The 23,738-nt window shown below is 40.8% G+C and overlaps 1 protein-coding gene across 1 annotated transcript in view; it reads left to right on the forward strand.

Annotated features, from left to right (window-relative positions):
• URB1 (URB1 ribosome biogenesis homolog) overlaps positions 1-23,738 on the forward strand; it is an 85,697-nt gene that overhangs the window by 34,082 nt on the left and 27,877 nt on the right. Inside the window, exons 16-26 of the mRNA XM_060234325.1 lie at positions 3,294-3,410; positions 7,706-7,844; positions 7,926-8,099; positions 9,409-9,605; positions 10,528-10,746; positions 11,096-11,275; positions 11,786-12,641; positions 18,925-19,126; positions 19,831-20,014; positions 21,593-21,651; positions 22,428-22,621. Coding sequence (XP_060090308.1) covers positions 3,294-3,410; positions 7,706-7,844; positions 7,926-8,099; positions 9,409-9,605; positions 10,528-10,746; positions 11,096-11,275; positions 11,786-12,641; positions 18,925-19,126; positions 19,831-20,014; positions 21,593-21,651; positions 22,428-22,621 — 2,521 coding nt within the window. The remainder of the gene's footprint in view (positions 1-3,293; positions 3,411-7,705; positions 7,845-7,925; positions 8,100-9,408; positions 9,606-10,527; positions 10,747-11,095; positions 11,276-11,785; positions 12,642-18,924; positions 19,127-19,830; positions 20,015-21,592; positions 21,652-22,427; positions 22,622-23,738) is intronic.

Below are 23,738 nucleotides of genomic sequence, written 5' to 3' on the forward strand. Positions count from 1 at the left end.
CAGCCTTCAAGCCTTGGTTTCTGTCAGTTAAAGGCAGGGATAAAGGGCCCTTTCCATAGGGGCTTTAGCCTTTTAGGGAGGATTCATTGGGGCTTGTCCTGGCGGTAGACAACAAACATCAGGCGACTTGTTATCACAAAACTTGCACATCTCATTCAGGCCTGGCTGCATGCTACAGTTCAACAGCAGCTAGTCCACAAAAAGCTTGTGTGGTGCAGTGGTTAGAGTTTCAGACTAGGATCTGGGAGATCAGGTTTGAATCCCCACTCTGCTATTGTGATTGCTGGATGACCTTGGGCCAGTCACACATTTCCGGCCTAACCTACCTCACAGCGCTGTGAGACTAAAATGGAGGAGAGCATAAAATAAGCAGCTTTGAGTCCCCATGGTGGGGTATATGTCAAGTAAATAATAAATAAAGCTGAAGATGGGGGTAGATAAATTATGTGTGTGAGAGAGGGAAGCAGGAAAAGGGATTGAGTTATGGGGACTTTAAGGAAAGGAAAAGAGAAAATAGGGGGCAAAAAGAAATGCTCCCCCCCAGTTGTAACGTTCTAATGTCATAATTAGTTAAAAATTGATGTGCTTTTTTATTCTTAGCCTCACCATTGCTTAAAGTTTATCTTAACTTGTTCTAATTTTGTAGTTAATAAATTTGTTGATTAAATATATTAAAATTTGCATTCTTAACATAACATTATAGAATCTTCTTAACATTTTAAAATGTTTCTAAGCTGCCCTTTGCCTTCCTTTTATAAATGATTACTGCTGGTGAACCTCTTTCTAGTAAGAATCATTTGATTAGCGTTTTTGTTTTCTGTGAAGGGCCATAACAACCAGGACCTATTTACAAATGCAGATTTGAATTAGTACAGTTATTTGGAATATGTCAGTTACTCAAATAAGTCTCAGCCTGTTCCTTATAAATGATTGCCAAGGCAACATATGACATTTGCTGTGAAACCGCATATCACTTGAGCATCTGCCAGCACTAATTACTTTACAGTTCAGTGAAAACTTCACATAACAGGAAGCCCTGTCAACTGTCTTGTTCAGAAGGGGGATGTGTGGATCTTTTCTGAGGTTTGTGTTTATAAAGGGTACAATAATAATAATGTCTTCTTGTTTCATAAGCACCCTGGCCTGTCAGTTGTCAGTAGCAGTTGTCTGTGAGGTTTGAAAACGATGAGTTGTGAAAGAGTTCTTTTGTTTACAATTTCAGCTGAAGAGTCTTCTTGACAGAGTAGTTAGCATACTTAGATTACAATGAAAACTTTAACATTTACACAGCTGCCAGATCAGACTTGGCGTCAACATATTAAATCCACAGGATGAGCTAAAATGGGGGATATGTAAATACCCCCCTTTATCATTTGAGAAGCTTTAAAAAGGCTTCTTATTGTGGAGGGGTGCTCCATAGAAGAAGTATACCCTTCTGACATGCATGCAACCCACATTCTCATCAAACTTGGCATTAAAGTGATGATAACAATCTATTATGATCTTCTTTTGCAGTCTTCAATAGTCTACAGGTTAGATTCAAAATAGTGCTAACTTTTCCTAGTAACATACAGTCGCTTAGCTTTGACTCTGCTATGATGAGACTGAAGTTAGAGGAAGTTAATGCAGAACAAGGGCTAAGTTGCCAAACTGAAGAAATCGTCAATCCATGTTAATCTGTTCTAGCAAAAATATTGCCCTTTAGACAAAGCAGGTAGTTCTGACTAACACTGGTCCCAATTTTAGCTGTCAACACCATAAGAACATAAGAGAAGACATGTTGGATCAGGCCAATGGCCCATTCAGTCCAACACACTGTGTCACACAGTAGCCAAAAAAATCCCAGGCGCCATCAGGAGGTCCATCAGTGAGGTCAGGACATTAGAAGCCCTCCCACTGTGCCCCCCCCAAGTACCAAGAATACAGAGCATCACTGCCCCAGACAGAGTTCCAACAATACGCTGTGGCTAATAGCCACTGATGGACCTCTGCTCCATATGTTTATCCAGTCCTCTCTTGAAGCTGTCTATGCTTGCACTTCACCAACAAACCAGATTAAATAAGATAGGTGTGTAGGGAAACTTCCCAAGCCCTACCCTCTCTTGTACAGAAAACGCTCTCTAGCATGCAGCTCAGCCTTACCATTTATTGGAAAGCTCTTTTTTGTGATTTGATGTGTAATTAGATTTCCTTTTTTTTTCTGGGATGCCTTTTGGTAGCTTTTTTCCATCCAAAGGCCGCAATAACAAAACATAACAAAAATATTACATGACTTGAATTTTGTGTACTTTTACTAAAAAACAGAAGTTTTTCAGTTTAAGACAGAACAAAGTCATGCAGATTCCCTAGTTAGAAAGCTATCATCTTAAAATGACTGACAACAGCGTGTCCATGCTAATGGTTGCTGTCATAATGATTGGTTGTTGGTTTTGGTATAAGGGGGAAGCATCATTCATCTTGGGGGTTTTATGTAATTTCATATGGTTTATTAATAGTCTATCATGGTCAGATTACTCAGAATCTTCCCTTTTATTATTTATAAATGTAGCATCTTTCAAGTTCTAAGTGATGTCTGCCTGAAGTGCTCTTGGATAGTGAAAGGATTCCAGCATTGTTGATTAACATCAAATTTAGAATGATGATTATAAAACCAATAGCCCTGACCCACTTTTGTATGCATGCAGCTGCATGTGTGCAAATTCAGTTGCAATTCTGCTTCACTGTCTCTTCGGCAGTGAGGTGGTTGAGGACAGGACTAAAAACACTCTTCTGCTCGTCCTTCCTGATTGCTATGATTGCAGTTTATCTTAATGGACAACATGGGATGTGCCCTGGCTGCTGGACAGGCTGGAGAAATTTTGCATATAGCCCTTGGCTGTGCATGCTTTGGATGTCTATGCATGGAAGGCTGCATCTGTATGCATTTTGACTCTGACTAGACAAGGACCAACAATACTGCCTGTGTTCTGTTTTACCAGTTCAGCTACTATTTATAGCATTTGTGGATGGAGTGGGAAGGGGAATGGAAATATCTGACAAAATTGGCCTTTTGGAGTACTGTAGGTAAATGGAAAATTTTGAGGCAGGAGAAACAAAGAAAGCTTGTATACTTTCGTGAGTCTTTAACATAGCTTGTATTTTTATTTTAATGCCATATATGCCTTTGAATATGGGGTCTGTAGTTATAATCCAACTGTTCCACCATCTGCTGCTGCAATGTCTTCATATCAAGTAGCAAAACTAGACTTACTGTTCAAAAATAGCAACTGATAGCATTATTTGTTTTCTGACAGGTTTTGCATGACAGTGGCGTATTTGAGTATACCTGGAAGGAACTTGAGCTGTGGCTCGAACACTTGGAGAATACAGTTGAAGCTAAGAAGGAAGCAGTGATTCAGTTTTTGGAAAGGGTAATGAATGTACAAATTGTATGGTGCCAAGAATAGCATTAGCAGAAATGTATTACCTTTTGTTGTTTCTGTTGTGTAACATGTTTCAAAGAATTATGAATGAATTCTGAGAGCTCACATCTGCTAGACATGAAAGGGGGGAACAAAGGAAATGAGATGTAGGAAAGGCTTTTGTTAGAGATTTCCACTGCAGTAATAGCACTGACGAAGCATGAGTGTTGCTATAGATTAATGAACAAAGAATTCAGAAAGAAGAGGCAGACTATGTATCTCTAGGTTAACTTAATTTTCCCATTGACAGTCTCAGTACACAACTGCTTATTTCTATTATAGAAACAACAAACAAAGCAGGAAAATCATGATCCAGAAAGATTACTTCCCAGGAGTCCGGGGGGGTGGGGGGTGGGAATCTTGATTCCAAAAATCTCTGTGGATTGGAGCCTATGATTCCTGTTTGCTAGCTGGACCATAAGGAAGGCTGAACGCAGAATAGATGCTTTTGAGATGTGGTTCTGGAAAAGAATCTTGAGAGTCCCTTGGAAGAAATTCCTTGCAAGAAGATCAAATCAGTCAGTCCCAAGGGAAATAAACCCAAACTGTTCCCTGGAAGGTCAGATGCTGAAGCTCAAGCTCAAATACTTTGGCCACCAAATGAGAAGGGAGCACTCACTGGAGAAGATCCTGATGCTGGGAAAGACAGAAGGCAAAAGAAGAAGGGGACAGCAAAAGATGAGATGGCTGGACAGCATTACTGATAAGAACATAAGAGAAGCATGTTGGATCAGGCCAATGGCCCATCCAGTCCAACACTCTGTATCACACAGTGGCCAGAATATATGTATACACACACAGAGTAGCTAATAGCCACTGATGGACCTCTGCTCCATATTTTTATCCAATCCCCTCTTGAGCTGCCTATGCTTGTATGCCTATGCCTATGCTGCCACCTCCTGTGGCAGTGAATTCCACATTGATCACCCTTTGGGTGAAGAAGTACTTCCTTTTATCCGTTCTAACCTGACTGCTCAGCAATTTCATTGAATGCCCACGAGTTCTTGTATTGTGAGAAAGGGAGAAAAGGACTTCTTTCTCTACTTTCTCCATCCCATGCATCATCTTGTAAACCTCTATTATGTCACCCCGCAGTCGGCGTTTTCCAAGCTAAAGAGCCCCAAGCGTTTTAACTTTTCTTCATAGGGAAAGTGTTCCAAACCTTTAATCATTCTAGTTGCCCTTTCCTGCACTTTTTCCAATGCTAAAATATCCTTTTTGAGGTGCGGTGACCAGAATTACACACAGTACTCCAAATGAGACCGCACCATCGATTTATACAGGGGCATTATGATACTGGCTGATTTGTTTTCAATTCCCTTCCTAATAATTCCCAGCATGGCGTTGGCCTTTTTTTATTGCAATCGCACACTGTCTTGACATTTTAGGTGAGTTATCTACCACGACCCCAAGATCTCTCTCTTGGTCAATCTCTGCCAGTTCACAACCCATCAACTTGTATTTGTAGCTGGGATTCTTGGCCCCAATGTGCATTACTTTGCACTTGGTCACATTGAACCTCATCTGCCACATTGATGCCCACTCACCCAGCCTCAACAGATCCCTTTGGAGTGCCTCACAATCCTCTCTGGTTCTTACCACTCTGAACAATTTAGTATCATCTGCTTGGCCACTTCACTGCTTACTCCTAACTCCAGATCATCAAGAAACAAGTTAAAGAGCATGGGACCCAGTACTGTGCCTTGTGGCACCCCACTGCTTACTATCTTCCACTGCGAAGACTCCCATTTATACTCACTCTCTGCTTCCTATTAATTAGCCGGTTTTTGATCCACAAGAGGACCTGTCTTTTTACTCCATGACTTTAGAGCTTACTAAGGAGTCTTTGATGTAACAAACATGAATTTGAACAGACTTCAGAGAATGGTGGAAGACAGGAGGGCCTAGCGTGACTTTGTCCATGGGGTCGTAAAGAGTCAGGCTCGACTGTGCGACTGAAAAACAACAAAAAGTCTTCCTTCAGTAGAGACCAACTCTCACTTAATGGAAGAAAGATTTGGATCAAACCTGTTATTCTTAATTAGTGAACAAGAAGTAAAAGTTGTAGCCACAAAATATTTAAGAATAAAATATTTTGAAAGATGGGAGATTAAAAACATTTTAATTAGTTCTGATATTGACAGTCATGATGGTTTTGCCAATTTAAATAAAATATTATTAGGGTTTGTAGAATCTTTCGGGCTCAAGTGCCGTGTTCTACTGGAGAAAGTTTTCCTTCCAGACGTTTCGTTCTCAGCTGCGGAGAACATCCTCAGTGGCGTCGCAGCCGGAGCAGGCGCTCTGACCTTGGCTGCTGTGCATTCAATGTCTTTTGGACTTGGTCTGGCTGTTCCCAGACACACATTCCAGCCGCTGTCTAGGACAGGGAACTCCTGCACTTGGCACTTCCCACTTATCCGCGCGTTCCCCTGGCCATTAGCCTGCCATTGGCAGAGTCTCTGACAGCGGGAGGGAGTGTGGGGATTGATGGGCTCTCAGGCATGGGCTTTATGCCCCCTCACCTGGTCACATGCAATGGGCTGGCCAATCCTTTGGTTCCGCGTGAGTCTGCGCCTCCCCCATCCCCGCCTCGGCAGTGGGCCAATAGTGTACGCCTGGGTGGAATCACCATAGCGTCGGGTTCTCTTTCGTCGAGCCCCTCTCCCGGCATGGTGTACCGTCTCCCCTTTGGAAGCCAGCGAGTGGCGCCATCGATCCACCCACGCCTGGGTGGCTGCCTGCCATGTTTGTCTGGATTGGGCTGCACAAAGACAAATCAGTCAGGCAAGCCCAATCTCATCTGATCTCAAAAGCTAAGCAGGGCTGACTTTGGCAAGTACTTGAATGGGAGACCTCCTTGGAATACCAGCAATCGGGAGGTGGGGGTAGGCTTTATTTAGCCACCTCTTTGAATATCCTCCATGCCCTCACTAGGAGTCAGTCACCACAGGTCACCATGACTTCCAGGTGCACACACATGCATTTTTAAAAAAGAAGAAAAATCAGTGATCTTGCCCTCACAATAGTGCAACCCCAAATGAATGATCTGCCAAATGTCTCTTTAAAAACTCTAAAAAGGATGACCTTGCACCTTTTCTGAAAAGAAACTCACATAGGAGTCTTTACACATCCTTGGGAATTGCATTCCTTAAAGCCAGAGCTGCCACTGAAAATGAGCAGGTATGAGCAATGGCCAGCCAGGCAACTCGCAGGGCTAGCTCAACCAGAAGGAGGCTCTGGAAAGTTCTGAGCTCTCCCTCCAAGTTAAATGGATGGCCATTGCTCATGCCTGTTGTTCTGAGAATGAAATACATTACCATCACTTGATAATGTTATTCAGAATGTCCCAGTCTGAATGTCCACAAGTTGCTTAATGTTTCACGTATAAATACATGAAATAAAGATGTTGCAACAGATGCTTATTAGGTAGTTGAAACACTGATTGTAGCAGTCATAACAATCCCAGGCAGAATTAATCAATTTGGATAGAAAATCCCTTTATGTTCTTATTGTAATCTTTTTTACCTTCTTTTGAATGAATAGTTGAATGTATTTTTAAAAGTTATCATTATTACTTTTTTGTTTGACCCTGTATAGTTACATATGCCTAGACCAGTGGGATATGCAAATATATAATTCTGCTCAGGAGCTGTACCCTTTAGCCATAACAATGAAGGGTAAAAGCTGGGTGAACTCACCAGGCCCAGACTGAACTTTGCTTTTCATTATAACAGTTCCCAGTGTTGGAGGGATATGCTGCTATTCTACTACAATAGTTCTCACTGTCTTTTTGGCAGTGAGAACTATTTTAGCAAAAATAATTACTTTGTGGCATGCAGTATTCTTTGTGAGCATATTGTGCAGCATATATTCCTACAACTGCATTCCCGAATAGGGGTCCTCTACCTTTTGAGTCTGTGGGTCCCTTGGGAATTCTGGAACAGCATAGTAGGCACAACCCCAAAATGTCTGCTGCAGGAGGCAGAACCACATACACATTCAGACAAAGTCCAAGTACAGCAGAGAAGAGGGGTGATTTTTGAAAAAATGCATTGCAAAAGAGGAGTGAGAGAATGAAACCAAGAGGGTGGTGACAATCTCCAGTGGTTAATCAGAAGTCATGCTAGGCAAGAGCTCCACCTCCCCCCACTTTCCGAAAACATTTGTCAGGCATCATGTCCACAAGCTCCACATTGAGAACTTTGCTTTAGGACCATATGACTGATATTCATTTTTCTTCACAGGTCTTGGTAAAATTGGTGACCAACCCCTACCCTTACACTGACAAGGCGGCAGATCTTGTCCAAGAAGCCAGTATTCTTCAGGTCAACCTGTTTAAACAAGATGCTGATAATATCAGCATACCCATCTCTCACATTGATGGTATGCCCTCAACTTTTCAGAAATCAGACATTAGTTATACTTTTGACAAGTGTAAACTAAGTTTTTTCTTTTTAAAACTAGATGCTCTGGATATGATCGATGTCCTTGTGGAAGGTAATGAAGGCTTAGATGAAGAAATTGGATCCACTTTAAGCGAAGACATGGTTGTAAGCACTTTTCCGTTCAGTGCAGTTGTCCCAGGTGCTTTAGAAACCAGGAATAGGTTGCTTCTTGAGTGTGATGGAAACACAAACGGTACATTATTATATTTATTTTAATTGTTTTAATTGTAATAAAACCTGCAGAGAGTATTACCTGTAACCATTATGGAAATGATTTTTAAGCTGTAGTTTAGTAAAAAGTTCCTGTTGGCTATGGATTTTTTTTTTTTGCCTAATACTTCATTAAAACATCAATTCAGCTTTAGAAATCTTTTTTTGTTTTTTATTCAGTTTTTGTCATGCTGGAATTAAGTGACTGACTTCCTGGTCATGAATTCCCCAACTTGAATAGCCAGAGTAAGGCTCTGAAGTTCAAGATAATGATATTGTAACAGCAGCACAACTGAGAAGCAGATCAGAGCCAATGTGACACAGACCATCTTTTCCTGATTCTCTGGAGAACTAGTTAACTGAAAGGCAAACATTTCTGTTTTGCTAGGCAAGAGGAAATAGCAGGATGATGTAGTTCAGTGATTGTTTTAAAAATACGTTTGTCCTTTTGGAAAACTTGCAATGTAGATAATACATACCAGTCTTCTCTAATATCCAAATATATTATTTCAAAAAACAGTTCATTAATAATAATAATAAGAAAAGTTGTGTGCTTTGTTTGATAGACAGTCATCTGTGCTTCCCAAATATATTTCAGTGGTTCAGTTTCCCCCCCTGTTGTACCAGTTTTCCCCTTTAACTGTGACAATGTTAAGTGTTGATACAGCCCTATTTTTTAATGTCTGGAAACTGACAGAAATTATTACTGTTTAGGAAATGGAGGTGAGCAGATGGCCTCGAGTACCATTTACATTTAATACAGTATATATTGCAAGTTTGTGCTGTTTGCTTTAATTCACTAAGAGCAGTTCAGAGCAGGCATAGCTTGTTTGAAATTAATGGCATCTAACTCTGCTTTTGATTAAGCTGGTTCTCTGGCAAAAAATAAGAGCCATGAAGGAGACTGGCTGTATTTAAGAGTGATCCAAATTCCCAGGGGCCTTGCATGTCATGATACTGTAGGGAGCATAAACCTGTTTGTAAACCCACTGAAACCCTTCACATAGTTCACACACACAACAATGTGATGGCTGTTGGATGTCTTTTTAGTTTTTTTGGAGAGAATAATGTGCTTTGGAGTGTAACTGCTCTGGAGTTACACTTGATTCTAACGTGTTAGAATCAGCTCTGATGCGGTTTGTGCACTTAAATACTTCTGACTTGCTAACTGGAAAGTCACAGGTATGAAAGGTTTGTGGGGATTTTTTTCCCAAATTAAGAAATCTGGCTTTGAACATTTCAAGTTAATAAGTCACAACGTCATGTCTGACATTCTTATTTCTGTTCTGCAGGAGAAAGCTTAGTGGACTATCTCATTACTGTTTGCACTGACCTGCTACATTCTCAAAGAGACCCCTTAGCTCTTTGTCTGATGTTTCAGCTCTATGATAGAGAGCTTCAGTCTCTGAGTTCGTCTGACTACCCTCAACTCTACCAGTTCAGCCAGTACTACAGTCTTTGGATACCTCAGCAAACTAAAGAAGCTTTGGTAGGTGAATCTCCATAAAATAACTTGGAAGATTCAAAGACGGAAGAGGTCAAATAGGAGCCAGAATGGACTTCCAACAGCATATTTTAAGTTAAATTGTATATTTATTATTATTATTTATTGTATTTGATGAATCGTCCTATCCTTGCCAGTGCCAGGCTCAGGGCGATGTACAACAGTAAAATCAGTTACATTTATATACACACACACATCAATTTCATTAAAAATTACAAACCCTGATGGCGTCTTTAAGTGCTCATTCAATTATTGGATCACATCAGGGGTGGGGGGGGGAATCCCCCCAAGAGGGGGTGGAGAGGAAAAGTGCCAGCACAACAACCGTTGCTGTCCTCATGCAAAGGCTTGGCAGAACATCTCTGCCTTACAGGCCCTGCGAAAATGTAAAAGATCCTACAAGGCCCTGGTGTCTTCTGGCAGAGTGTTCCACCAAGTTGGGGCCAGGACTGAAAAAGCCCTAGCCCTTGTTGAGGACAGCCGGACCTCTTTCAGGCCAGGATCACCAGCAGATTTCGACTAGTGGAGCGCAACGCCCTTCCAGGGACATAGTGGAGGAGGTGGTCCCATTGATACATTGGTCCCAGACTGCTCAAGGCCTTGAAGGTCATCATCAAAACCTTGAATCTGACCCGGTACTCAACTGGCAACCAGTGTAGCTGGCACAGCACAGGTAGAATATGTGTCATCTGTGGCCTTGTCAGGACTCACGCTGCCGCATTCTGAACCCGTTGGAGCTTCTGGATCAGACTCAAGGGTAGGCCAGCATAGAGTGAGTTACAGTAGTTTAGTCTGGAGGTGACCATTGCATGTATTACTGTGGCTAGGTCAGAGCGAGTCTTAAGTTTGAGTCATTATTTACTTGTTTTTGTGTTTTTCATTATATGGATTTTTAAAATATTTCCAGCCACTCAGCAGTGTGTCTGAAGATCAATTCCTGTCACTGGATTCATCATTTTCCTCCTTGTTGAAAAACATTTATGAAAAAGGTGCTGCCAGTTTCTTGGAAGAAGGTGTTAAGGAGAAGTTGTATGAGGCAGTTTTACACCTGCAGCCTCAGAAGATCTTGTTAGCCTCAAAGCACATCCTGTTGTACCTAAAAACCACTGTGGAAAATTTCAGAAGTGTAAGTTTTTTTTTGTCTCTCCTGCATCCTTTTCTAACAGCAATAAAATATTAACTACAGAAATCCTTTCTTTAATATTTTATTCCAAGAACAGGTAAGTAGCAGCAAATTTATGTTTGCCACCACGTGTGAGCAACTGGGAGCTACAGACAGCCTTGATTTCTAAGCTGACTGACTTTGCTGTATGCATATAATGCAGTTTAATGAGTATACATAAAATACTTTCTGTTTACCTGTAAAAAATATGACGTGAAATAGCCGCAAGGTAATAGTACAAAAATGTAGTCTCCTTGCTGATTCTTTTCCTTAGTCTTTTCCTCATGCTGGAATGTGTTTCTTTTCCCAACAGTTCAGTAAAAACCTTGGTCTTTCCCTTCTCACTGTCTTTGTGGACCTTCTGAAGAACATACTGCTCAAAGGTAATGACATAGAATTGTGTAGTCAGCAGGAAAAGGAAAATGCCCAAGCAAAACCTGATCTTTTTGTGGATATGGAAGTTCTGACTGCAGTGGAACCTTCAAATGACAAGGTATTAACTTCACCCTTCCCGCAGTTTTGCACAGTTGTAATGCATGTGGGCTAACTCAGTTTTAGTTTGCTTTCCACGTCAATGATAAAAGACAATTAAAGGTTTTTTAAAATGGATTTTGGTTGAATAATCATGAATTAAATCTCTTTGGTGTTACGGCAGTCTCTAAATCATATGCCTTCACTAACTTTCATTTTTTCCATTCAGTGGGCTGTTTCAGTTCTTCTGTATCTCAATTCTTTTGGAAGCAGCTCTAAGAGAAAATGACCCTCAGCTAGCTGGGACCTAGACTGGAAGAAAAGGGGAGGAGTCAGTATTAGCCAGTCATTCTATGTGCAACTCCCTTCCCCACCATTTTCCTTGTTTAACATGTAAGCTAATTCAGTGTTTGAAGGTATAGGATCCACTAGGGATATAGTGAGTATACAGTGTGAAGAAAAGTACATGCTTATTTGTCCTATAACAGTTAACTATGTGGTGATGTATTTTGTTATAACTCTTTTTACGCAGATTCTGGACATCTTGCTCCCTTTGGTCTTCAAACACCCTACACTGGAGAGTTGGTTCCTGGCTGTAGAACAGCATTCTCTTCCACATCACAATTTAAGTCCACTAGCAGTGAAGCAGCTCTCTGCTCATTTGAATAATTGCATCCTTGAGCTGCTGAAGGTGGGCTGTCCACTGTTAAAAGCCAGGAATCAACTGCATGTGATCTCCAGATACTTTGAAGCTGTCACTAAAACAGTCTTGGAAGAACTGCACACTGGGAAAAGAGGAGGAAGCAAAACATATTTCACGAGGTCACAGCAGCTAGAGGCTTTGCAAGATCTGCACACGTACATGGACTCACAACAGCTAGAAGAAGTCACATTGGCTATGCTTCAGGTTCCTAAAGCAAATCTAGCCATCAAGAAATCTGAAACTTCCCCTGGCAAGAAATCAGGCCTGAGTGCTTATGGAGAGACTCTAGTACAGCTTCTCACTGAGAGCTATCAAAGAGGGTCCCTGAAGGGAGACTTCTTCTTTTCAAGAGAGCATATTCAAGGGATGGGAATTCTTTTGTGTGCATCAGCTGCAGAAGAGTTGGAGAAAGTCTTCATGCATGCTATAGAGAAAGAGCCTGTCTTTGCCCAGGCAGTTGGAGTTGATATTCAGATTTTCTGCCTTAATCATGGAACAGAAACTTCCCTTTCCATTGCTGCTTTGCTGATTCAGTATTGCCGGACTCATCTGCTGCAATTTGAGCTGTGGTGTCTGAAGCAAGGGGCCAGCGAGTACTTGAAACAGAATATGGGCTTGTTTCTGCCACTCATCAATATGTATTTGCAATGTCAAGAGCTGCATTGCTTTACATGTCCATCAAAAGGTAACACACCACTTACTGATTAGTTCTCACATAAGCCATTGATTGGTTCTTTAGGCATTCTAAATATTTGGAGTCTAAGGCCTAGCTCACACATGCAGGGGCAGAGTCTGCAGAGGAGGTGGCAGGTGGCCGAATGGGCTGTCTCTTTGTAATGAAAGTGGAAAGGCTTGGAGGATCACACTGTAGAATGGCCCCATATTAAAATCTTTTTTCAAACAGAAAATCAGTGTAGCCAGAAAAGAGATGAGTTAGAACCTTTCTACTTACTGTGTTAACTTTCTGTCTGCTTTGAGTTTGTATTAAAATGAAAAGGAACATTCAAAGGTGAAATCTACCTACCTGCATTGTGAAGTGACTCAACCCATTTTACCACACTGCTACCTCATTTTTCTGTATATGTGAAACAGGCCTTCATTTATTGGGGGAGGCAATCTTTTGCCTCCACACTTTTAATAAATCTTTGGGGTAGCTTACAGAATCCATAAAACAACAGTCAGACTTTTACTGCAGTAAAAGCTGTAAAAAAAGAGCAAGAGGAAATCATGAACTAGATATTAGTTATGCAGTAAAACTGGGGATGAGGCGGGCAGTAACAATCAACTGTAGTCCAATTACTAAGGACAGTAAAAAGTTTTAAATGCCATTGTTATGAATGCTATTAATCTAGTTGTGTCTTTAGTCCTAAAAATGTATCTACTTTTAGAAAAATGAACTAGCTCATGTCAAAATATTTTAATGAATTCTAAAGATTACAAATACATATTAGTTTTATTAATTTAAAAATGTCTCTTAAAATTGTCTTTTCAATTCAGCTTGTCATTTATAACTAAACCTATCTATATATCTGATTCCTCTTCCTGAGTAAGTGGTGTCTGGTTTTGGAAAAAAAATTAAATAATGTGGATTCCCTGTATTTTTTAGTAATCATTGTTATTTTAATTTAGATTTATATAAGATAATAATGATAATTTTAATTCTGTAGTAATTTTATTCTGTCATTGCTGATGTTACATTGCTGTATTGTTATTATGTTAAGAACATAAGAGAAGCCATGTTGGATCAGGCCAACGGCCCATCCAGTCCAACACTCTGTGTCACACAGTGGCAAAAAATTTTATATACACACATACACTGTGGCTAATAGCCACTGATGGACCTGTGCTCCATATTTTTATCTAAACCCCTCTTGAAGGTGGCTATACTTGTGGCCGCCACCACCTCCTGTGGCAGTGAATTCCACATGTTAATCACCCTTTGGGTGAAGAAGTACTTCCTTTTATCCGTTTTAACCTGTCTGCTCAGCAATTTCATCGAATGCCCACGAGTTCTTGTATTGTGAGAAAGGGAGAAAAGTACTTCTTTCTCTACTTTCTCCATCCCATGCATTATCTTGTAAACCTCTATCATGTCACCCCGCAGTCGACGTTTCTCCAAGCTAAAGAGTCCCAAGCGTTTCAACCTTTCTTCATAGGGAAAGTGCTCCAGCCCTTTAATCATTCTAGTTGCCCTTCTCTGGACTTTCTCCAATGCTATAATATCCTGCGGCGACCAGAACTGCACACAGTACTCCAAATGAGACCGCACCATCGATTTATACAGGGGCATTATGATACTGGCTGATTTGTTTTCAATTCCCTTCCTAATAATTCCCAGCATGGAGTTGGCCTTTTTTATTGCAAACGCACACTGTCTTGACATTTTCAGTGAGTTATCTACCACGACCCCAAGATCTCTCTCTTGGTCAGTCTCTGCCAGTTCACACCCCATCAACTTGTATTTGTAGCTGGGATTCTTGGCCCCAATGTGCATTACTTTGCACTTGGCCACATTGAACCGCATCTGCCACGTTGACGCCCACTCACCCAGCCTCAACAGATCCCTTTGGAGTTCCTCACAATCCTCTCTGGTTCTCACCACCCTGAACAATTTAGTGTCATCCGCAAACTTGGCCACTTCACTGCTCACTCCCAACTCTAAATCATTTATGCACAAGTTAAAGAGCATGGGACCCAGTACCGAGCCCTGCGGCACCCCACTGATACCATCCTCCACTGCGAAGACTGCCCATTTATACTCACTCTCTGCTTCCTATTACTCAGCCAGTTTTTGATCCACAAGAGGACCTGTCCTTTTACTCCATGACTCTCAAGCTTTCTAAGGAGCCTTTGATGAGGAACTTTATCAAAAGCTTTCTGGAAGTCAAGGGAAACAACATCTATCGGGTCTCCTTTGTCCACATGTTTGTTCACCCCCTCAAAGAAATGTAACAGGTTAGTGAGGCAAGATCTTCCCTTGCAGAACCCATGCTGAGTCTTCCTCAATAACTCGTGTTCATCAATGTGCCTACTCATTCTGTCCTTGATAATGGTTTCCACCAACTTTCCCGGTATTGAAGTCAGACTGACTGGCCTGTAATTTCCCGGATCTCCTCTGGAACCTTTTTTAAAGATGGGGGTGACATTTGCTACCTTCCAGTCCTCAGGAACGGAGGCAGATTTCAATGAAAGATTACAGATTTTTGTTAGAAGATCCACAAGTTCAACTTTGAGTTCTTTCAGAACTCTCGGATGTATGCCATCTGGACCCAGTGACTTATTAGTTTTTAATTTGTCTATCAGTTGTAGGACCTCCTCTTTTGTCACCTCAATCTGACTCAGGTCTTTCAACACCCCTTCCAAAATTAGTGGTTCTGGGGCAGGCAAAAAGTTCTCGTCTTCCACAGTGAAGACGGAGGCAAAAAATTCATTTAGCTTCTCAGCCATTTCCCTATCCTCCTTCAGTAATCCTTTTACCCCATGGTCATCCAAGGGCCCCACTGCCTCCCTGGCTGGTTTCCTACTTCTAATATATTTGAAGAAATTTTTATTGTTGGTCTTTATGTTTTTTGCAATATGCTCCTCATAGTCCCTTTTTGCCTGCCTGATCACAGTCTTGCATTTGATTTGCCACAGCCTGTGTTCCCTTTTACTAATCTCACTTGGACTGGTTTTCCACCGCTTAAAGGAGTCCTTCTTACCTTTTACAGCTTCCATTACTTTGTTTGTTAACCACGCAGGCCTTTTCTTATGCCTGTTTGTGCCTTTCCTAACTTGTGGTATGTATTTTATCTGAGCTTCTAGGATTATAATTTTAAATAGCGTCCGAGCTTCCCCAAGGTTTTGACCGTATGTACCTTTCCTTTTAGTTTCCTCCTCACATGCCTCCTCATCTCAGTGTATTTACCCCTTTTAAAGTTAAACGTGGTTGTGGCGGTCTTTTTGGACAACTCTCTATTTATACAAACGGTGAAATCAATAACATTATGGTCACTGCTCCCAAGTGGCGCAATCACTTTTACATCTCTCACCAAGTCTTGGCCATTACTTAGGACCAAATCCAGGATCGCCCCACCCCTGGTAGGTTCTGAGACCATCTGCTCCATAGCACAGTCATTGAGAGCATCAAGAAACTCAATCTCTTTCTCTTGACCAGAACACATATTGACCCAATCAATCTGCGGGTAGTTAAAATCACCTATTACGACACAGTTTTTACGTTTAGCCGCTATCTTTAAGCCTTCCATCATATTATAAGCGTCCTCTCTCTTTTGATTTGGTGGGCGATAACAAACTCCCATAGTTAAATTTCCTTTTGGGCCCTCTATTTCAACCTAAAGCATTTCTAAAAGTGAATCTAATTCTCTGACCTCAGTCTTACTGGACCATATATCCTCTCTGACATACAGAGCCACCCCACCTCCAACTCTTCCCTCCCTATCCTTCCGATATAGCTTATATCCAGGAATCACCGTGTCCCACTGATTCTCCTCATTCCACCAAGTTTCTGAAATTCCCACAATGTCTATGTTTTCTCCCAACACTAAACATTCCAATTCACCAGTTTTACTTCGAACACTTCTAGCATTTGCATACAAACTTCTATAATTTCCCAGGCGAGCTAGGCCCGCCACCTTCCTCCTGCCGCCTCAAGACTCTGGCAGACAGTCCATACTGTTTGTCACCTTCACAGTGGACAACTCTGGTCCGTTACCCGGTAGAAAAATAGCAGCTAACCCTTCATCTCTTTGAGACGAGTCCTCCCGAACCAGAGACATTTCATCTCCTGTCGGCTTTCCCCCAAGATTTAGTTTAAAAACTGCTCTGCCACCTTTTTGATTTTAAGCGCCAGCAGCCTGGTTCCATCCAGAGACAAGTGGAGACCGTCTCTTTTGTACAGTTCCCGCTTGTTCCAGAAAGCATCCCAGTGCCTAACAAACTTAAACCCTTCCTCCTTACACCATCGTCTCATCCACACATTGAGACTTCTAATTTGTGCCTGTCTCTCCTGCCCTGCACGTGGAACAGGTAGCACTTCTGAGAAGGCTACCTTGGAGGTCCTGGCCTTAAGTCTCCCGCCTAGCAGCCTAAATTTTTCCTCCAGGACCTCACGACTGCATTTCCCCACATCATTGGTGCCAACATGCACCACGACCACAGGCTCCTCCCCAGCACTGTCTATCAGTCTATCTACTACACGCGTAATGTCCGCTACCTTCGCACCAGGCAGGCAAGTCATCATACGGTCAGTACGCGGTTTCGCCACCCAGCTGTCTACTTGCCTAAGGATCGAATCACCAACTACCAAACCCCCCCTCTCCCCCTGCTCAGGGATGGTTCCTTGGCGCGAAAGGATTCCCGCTCACCAACCGAAGAAGAGGTCCCTTCTGAGGGCGCATTCCTCTTGTCCTCAGCACGGTGCCCTGTTCCCTCTCTACCCTCACGCTCTCTGGCAGCAACGGGGCTGCTATGTTCAGAGCGGGGCTCATCTAATACGCCCCCGAGAGCTTTTCCCCTCTTTCCCCCCTCCCTCTTCCCTGAGGGAGAAGGAGTATCCACCAATGGAGGAACTTACAGGTCCAGGCTCCTTGGGGAAGAGGGAGGGGGGAAGAGGAAAACAGCAAGAGGCTGCTTTGCTTGGCTGCTTTAATCACTTGGGATAAATACAAAAAGCACCGTTAAGACAAACACAGTTTTATTCAAGGTAAGAGCTTTTTGTCTTGCTATAGTGTGTATCTGCGTGCATGTTACGCTTGTTTTGCCAGGGCTCTCCTGGGTGGAACTGGATTCCCTCCCTCTTTTCAGTGTATTCATGCCCTTGATCCAGTCTTTCTCAGAAGGAAAGCAATGTGAACTATTTATATGAGGAATAATAAGAAGCCAGTGAGGTGGATTAGGCTCAGAGTGTGTCTCAAGCACATTTCCTTTGTAGACTGGAGATTTCGAACATAGACTTCCCAGATAGTAGGCTGATACTGACCACTATACATTGCTATCTCTCTATACTTGCACTGCGTAATAGGAATTGCAGTTATTTTTCTGGGGAAGACTATAGTTTTGTAGATGAACACATGTTTTGTAGATGAACACATGTTAATATGTTCTTGACCAGCACACAAAGCAACTTATATACAGAAGCTCACAATGCCCAGCCATTTCATGTTTTACCCTGGGTCTTAGTGCACAGAGCATTGACCATGATATTTTTGTAATGAATGTCAGTAAATTAAAGTAGGTTTGCAGCTTACAGATAAATACCTGAACAGTATACTCAGACTTGCTACAGCACAGACATTGTCTCCAGATTTTGATGCAATGATTCAGAGCAAGAGTTGTCAGTTATCAGAAACTGTTAACAAAATATTGCAAACATGCTAATGTTTTAAGCATGTTTTATTTTAAGTAAAAAATCTTTAATTGTGTTTGTCTGTGTTCTTTATAAAGTTTACATTTCCACTACCTGGCATGACATTGTCAACCACCAGTTTGCTGCTTTTTGTTCATTAGATAACTACCTGATGTGTGTACCATGTTTGCTAATCCAAGATATCAGGTAATGCCTATGATTATCAAAAGGGGAAAATTATTTTGCATATTTACATTTCTCCATTGGTGGTAGGAGAGTGTTCTGCAGGTGAGGTACTTTTGTTGCATGCTTCAGCATGCTTTATTTTCATTGGTTGGCTAGTTTGTCCTGTCCAGTAGGATGAGGCACCTCTCAGTTTCAGTAAACACTGAATATTATGCAAAGAGCTCTCAACCAAGTTGTACCATTGGCTATTTGGATATTCTGGGAAAGAATACATCAACATAGTTTCTCTTGGCCTGGTAGATTGACTGCTATGCACAACAGGAATCTGGTATTTTATTTTTAAGAATTTAAGCTATACAATATTGTGCACTTTATGCTCATCTCTGAGCCTATGACATGCCATCCTGTAGCTGATTTTTATCCTCCTTTCTTGCAGTCTCTTCAGCTGTTCTGCGTGTTCTAAGAGAATCCTTGTGGCCTGAACTTTTGGATGTATTCCTGAATACAGATTCATCAAAGCCATTGACAAATGAATGTCAAGTTATTTCCAAGTTACTGCCATCTTTACAAATGGAAGACTTGACAAATCTAGTTGAACTGTTACCTGTAGCTCTTGAAGCACCAGGAAGTCTTGAGCAGTAAGTCTAATTTTAAGTCTACATTTTGACCAGTGCAATTACCATCTAAACATTTATTATGGCTGCCATGCACAAATATGATTTACAGTTTGTTGGCCTCATAAGCATTGTATAAAACTGTAAATTGTTTCAGAAGTGTATTAAATGTGAACTAAAATAAAAGTGAGTTAAAAATGTAAAAATTACAAATAGATTTTGTCCTCGACTTCAAGATACTTTGGCTTTTCCTGAAACAGGAAGTCTGTCTGAGCTCTTTCAGACTGAACTCACTTTTTCTGTCATCTTGGTGAATTGGCAGAAAATACCAGTTGGTGGATATTTTGAAAAGTTAATGCTCAAAGCTTTTAAGTTTGGAAGTTGGCTAGATCAGGACACATATTTCTTGAATGCTGCCCAGTGTCAGTTATTGAAGAGGGAAAAACAAGTTTTTAATATTCCTGTACCAGAAATAGAAGCTTGCAACCTTTATACAAAACAGTTGGACCAATGGAATTTTGTGGTGGTCCTTACATTAAACCTAATAGTGGATCTGTTGTTAATTGGGTAGAACAATCTCAAAGTATGTGCCTGCAATATTCTGGAATGGCTGACCTCTGTAAAAATGCTATCAGGTATCTCCTTTCCTTGCAGCCATGTTGTCATGAGGGAAGAATTGGTATTAAAACAAAAAGACAGCATTATTTCTCTGTTTGTGTTTTTTGCAGCTGGGTGGTTGCAGATGCTATATCAAGAGCACTGGAGAGCTTTGAAGAGAGGCTGCATTCCTGGAAAAAATGCTTGCTAGCTATCTGTATCAGATGGTTAGCCCTCACTTTCAGCAACTGTAAAGAACAAGAAACTCATTCAGAAACGGAGACTACCATGCTGTCAAGGCTAGAAGAATTACTGGTGAGGACTGGGATTTCCTGCTGGGGTGTTTTCTTTTTTGTCTCCATATCCTTTTGTACGAGACCCCCGTGGTACTGAGTGGTAAAGCTGCAGTACTGCAGTCGGAGCCCGCTGCTCACAACCTGAGTTCGATCCCAGCGGAAGCTGGTTCAGGTAGCCGGCTTCAGGTTGACTCAGCCTTCCATTCTTCCAAGGTCAGTAAAATGAGTACCCAGCTTGCTGGGGGGAAAGTGTAGATGACTGGGAAAGGCAATGGCAAACCACCCCGTAAAAAGTCTGCCATGAAAACGTTGTGAAAGCAACGTCACCCCAGAGTTGAAAACGACTGGTGCTTGCACAGGGGACTACATTTACCTTTTTATCATTTTGTACAGAATGGTGAGTTGTAAGCACAACAGTGGCTGAGGAATGTGATTAAACCAGACAAACAGAAGTCCAGTGGCAAAAGACCAACATTCATTCTAGTATGAGCTTTCATGAGACAGAGCTCAATTCTTCAGATACAGTGGGAATGCCATGAATTTCAGTACATGCCCACTAGAGAGCACATAAGCACAAATAGTTTTGCACTGATGTGCAAGCTTTCTTGCCATATTCTCTGCTTTTCTTCTGCTCACAGTGTCCTTAAATACACTTGCAACTGAGAGAATGACACCAATAACAAAGATAAACATAGCAATACATTAAACCAAAATACTAAAAACTGAATAACCTAATGAGCAAAGAAATTAAATTGCAACAATTAAAATCCACTTTGTGGCTCATTCAGAACTAACTGAAAACCTTAGAACCTTAAAACAGCCCTAATATAAAGATAAAATAAAAATAAAAAACATGAACAAATGTATAATTTCTTTATAAGTTAATTTTGGGGAGATAGTTCATTTAGCCTCAGTCTGGGGGCACCCAATGAAAGAGATGGGCAGTAGATTCAGGGCAGACCAAATTACTCATTGAGTAATTAAACTGTGGAATTCACTGCTAATGGATGTAGTGATGGCAAAGTGCATTCATGGCTTTAGACAGACTCATGGAGGACCGTTCCATTAGTGGCTACCAGACATGGTATCTAAAGGGAGCCTCCATATTCAGAAGCAGTATTTGTTATGCCTCTAAGGCAACTGGTTGGCCATTGTGTGAAACAGAATTCTGGTCTAGATGGACCACATCTTGAACCACCAAGGTTGCTGTTACAGGAAACTATACATGAATATTCCTTTCTGTAGTAGGTTCATAGCATTTGGTTTAGACGGCCACTATAACTTGAATGCTTTTACATGTAGGTAGATCCAGTTGGTTTTAATGGAACTTTGTTCTAAGAAAAAGACTGAAGTTGGAAGATGCATGCAGAGCTAAAAATGGTGCATCTGATGTCTTTGATAATCCAATTTTTAAGCAAATTATGCTTTGATGTAATACATTTTCATTTACTGGTGTACTTTTTTGGTGCATTTGCTTTCATGTATGCTAGTTCTAAAATTCAAAATAAGGATTTTAGAGGTTACTGAAATTTTTAATATTTTATCCCTTTCACCATAGTATACATTAAATGATGTTCTGTGTTTCCTACCAATCCAGCATTCAGTAACTGAAGTGGTTCCAGAGGACTGGCATAATTTTGTGAAGATGGGACTCAAGTAAGCAAATTTTATGATCCAGCTGTGGTATATTAAACACTTAGTGCTTTTACAAAGAGCTAGTTATTAAGACACAACTTTGCCATCTTCTGAATACCTTCTCTTATAGAAATAGGAATTCTCATAACTATACAAATCATCTTTCATTAAAGTCAGCATATTTCATTTCTGCTAAAGTTGTGAGTAATGATGCCAGAGAAATCCACAATTATCTGGTACAGAATACAAATTTGCATAGATTGCAACTTTGGGGTGTATAATACATTCAACATAATTTCCTTGAGTGCTCAGAAAGTACAACAGAATTCTGCATGTGCAAAGTATGTTGGGAAAACCCTAGGAAAGAGCAGAATGCAAGGGGAAAGATGACATGTAATCCCTGTGCTCTTTTAACCAAGCTCCAGGAAGTTTCCTAACATAAACTATGAAGCTATAGGCTAACACATTTTATTGTATTTATTTTATTCTCTGGTTGTTCTTTTCTCCCCTCATTTTTAATTTTAATTTTGGCCTTTTTAAGTTCATGGTGGGGAGGCAAAAAATATTCTCCCCTGAATATGAAATTATCCCTTTTTAGTCTTCGTTTAATCATTGTTATAGCAAGTACAGTAGTCTGAAGCACAATTGGACCATTCTCAAGTCAAGCCAGCATCTGGGGCATACCGGTAATTGTTTTCTTCATTAGCTTTACTAACAAAGTGGTTGGGTTTTTTTGTTTTTTTAAATGAAGGGATATGTGTGTTTTGTCTTAATGTCTTTTAATCTCTTTCTCAAAGGTACCGTTATAAGGACCAAGATTTCATGAAAACTCTAAATGTGGCTATAAATTTGTTGTACCAGAAAGAAATGTATCTTAGTCAAAGATTAGTCAAGCCATCAATTCTTTATATGATGATCACACAGCACTCTTTATTTTTGTCAACAATGCTGAGGTCAAGAGAAGGCACTGACATGAACATTCATGCAAGAGGTATCTGTCCCTTTTTATTTCCTGGTGTGTCTATATATAACCCAAGTGCCTTTCAAATGTTGTTTTTAATCTCTCCAGTTATCAGCCCACCTACGTATTTCCAGAGCTGTTCTATCTAGAACATAATTATTTTAGCACTGGATCTGAACAGTTTAGCTTTCCTCCTTCATTAGTGCTGCATTTTTTCTCTGTATGTCTTATTCATTTCAGATACTTGCTGTTACCATGATTCTGAAATACTGAAATCATTCAAAGTATCCATATTTTGCAATGGGAGTGAGAAATGCTGTTTGCTCGAATTTTTATGAGGAACCCTTGCACTGTATTTACATAAAACAACATAAAAACACAGGAAACGATACAAAAACACAGGAAACAGAAATCCACTAGCACAAAAGACCCATTTCTTGATAATGATGAGATAAATCCTACCTGAATTAGAGCTGTAAGCCCTTCATCAAAGAAGTATAATAAAATATTAATATTGATTAGATAATGGTAATTAACTACACCAAGCCCACATGGAGAGCCAGTGTTGTGGTTAGAATGTTGAACTTGGATCTGGGAGCCCAAGGGACAAATCCCCACTCTGCCGTGGAAGTTTGCTGGTAACCTTGAACCAGTCACTTTCTCCTGGCCCAACCTATGTCACAGGGTTTTGTGAATATAAAATGGGGGAGCATATGTGCTGCTGTGACCTCGTTGGAGAAAGGGCAGGATAAAAATATAGTTAAATAAATAGTTATAATTAATAGATAATGTTTCATAAGATAAAACATGCAACAACAAATTTCAGTATATTTATAAATGCAATTAAGTACTTGCAGAAAGACATGTGTGCATGTGTTAAGTGCCATCAAGGTGCTTCCAACTTATAACAGCCCTGTGAATTAATGAGCTTCAGGCATCCTATCGTTAACAGCCTTGCTCAGGTTTTGCACACTGAAGGCTGTGACTTCCTTTATTGAGTCAATCCATTTTATGGTGGGTCTTGTTTTTTTCCCATTGCTTTTAACTTTTCATAGCATTATTGTCTTTTCCAGTGACTCGTCTTCTCATAATGTGACCAGTGCAATAGCCTAAGGGGTTACCAGAAGGTCATGCCAGAAGGGGTCAC

The sequence above is a fragment of the Heteronotia binoei genome, chromosome 3 (genome assembly GCF_032191835.1).
Source record: "Heteronotia binoei isolate CCM8104 ecotype False Entrance Well chromosome 3, APGP_CSIRO_Hbin_v1, whole genome shotgun sequence".
NCBI lineage: Eukaryota > Metazoa > Chordata > Lepidosauria > Squamata > Gekkonidae > Heteronotia > Heteronotia binoei.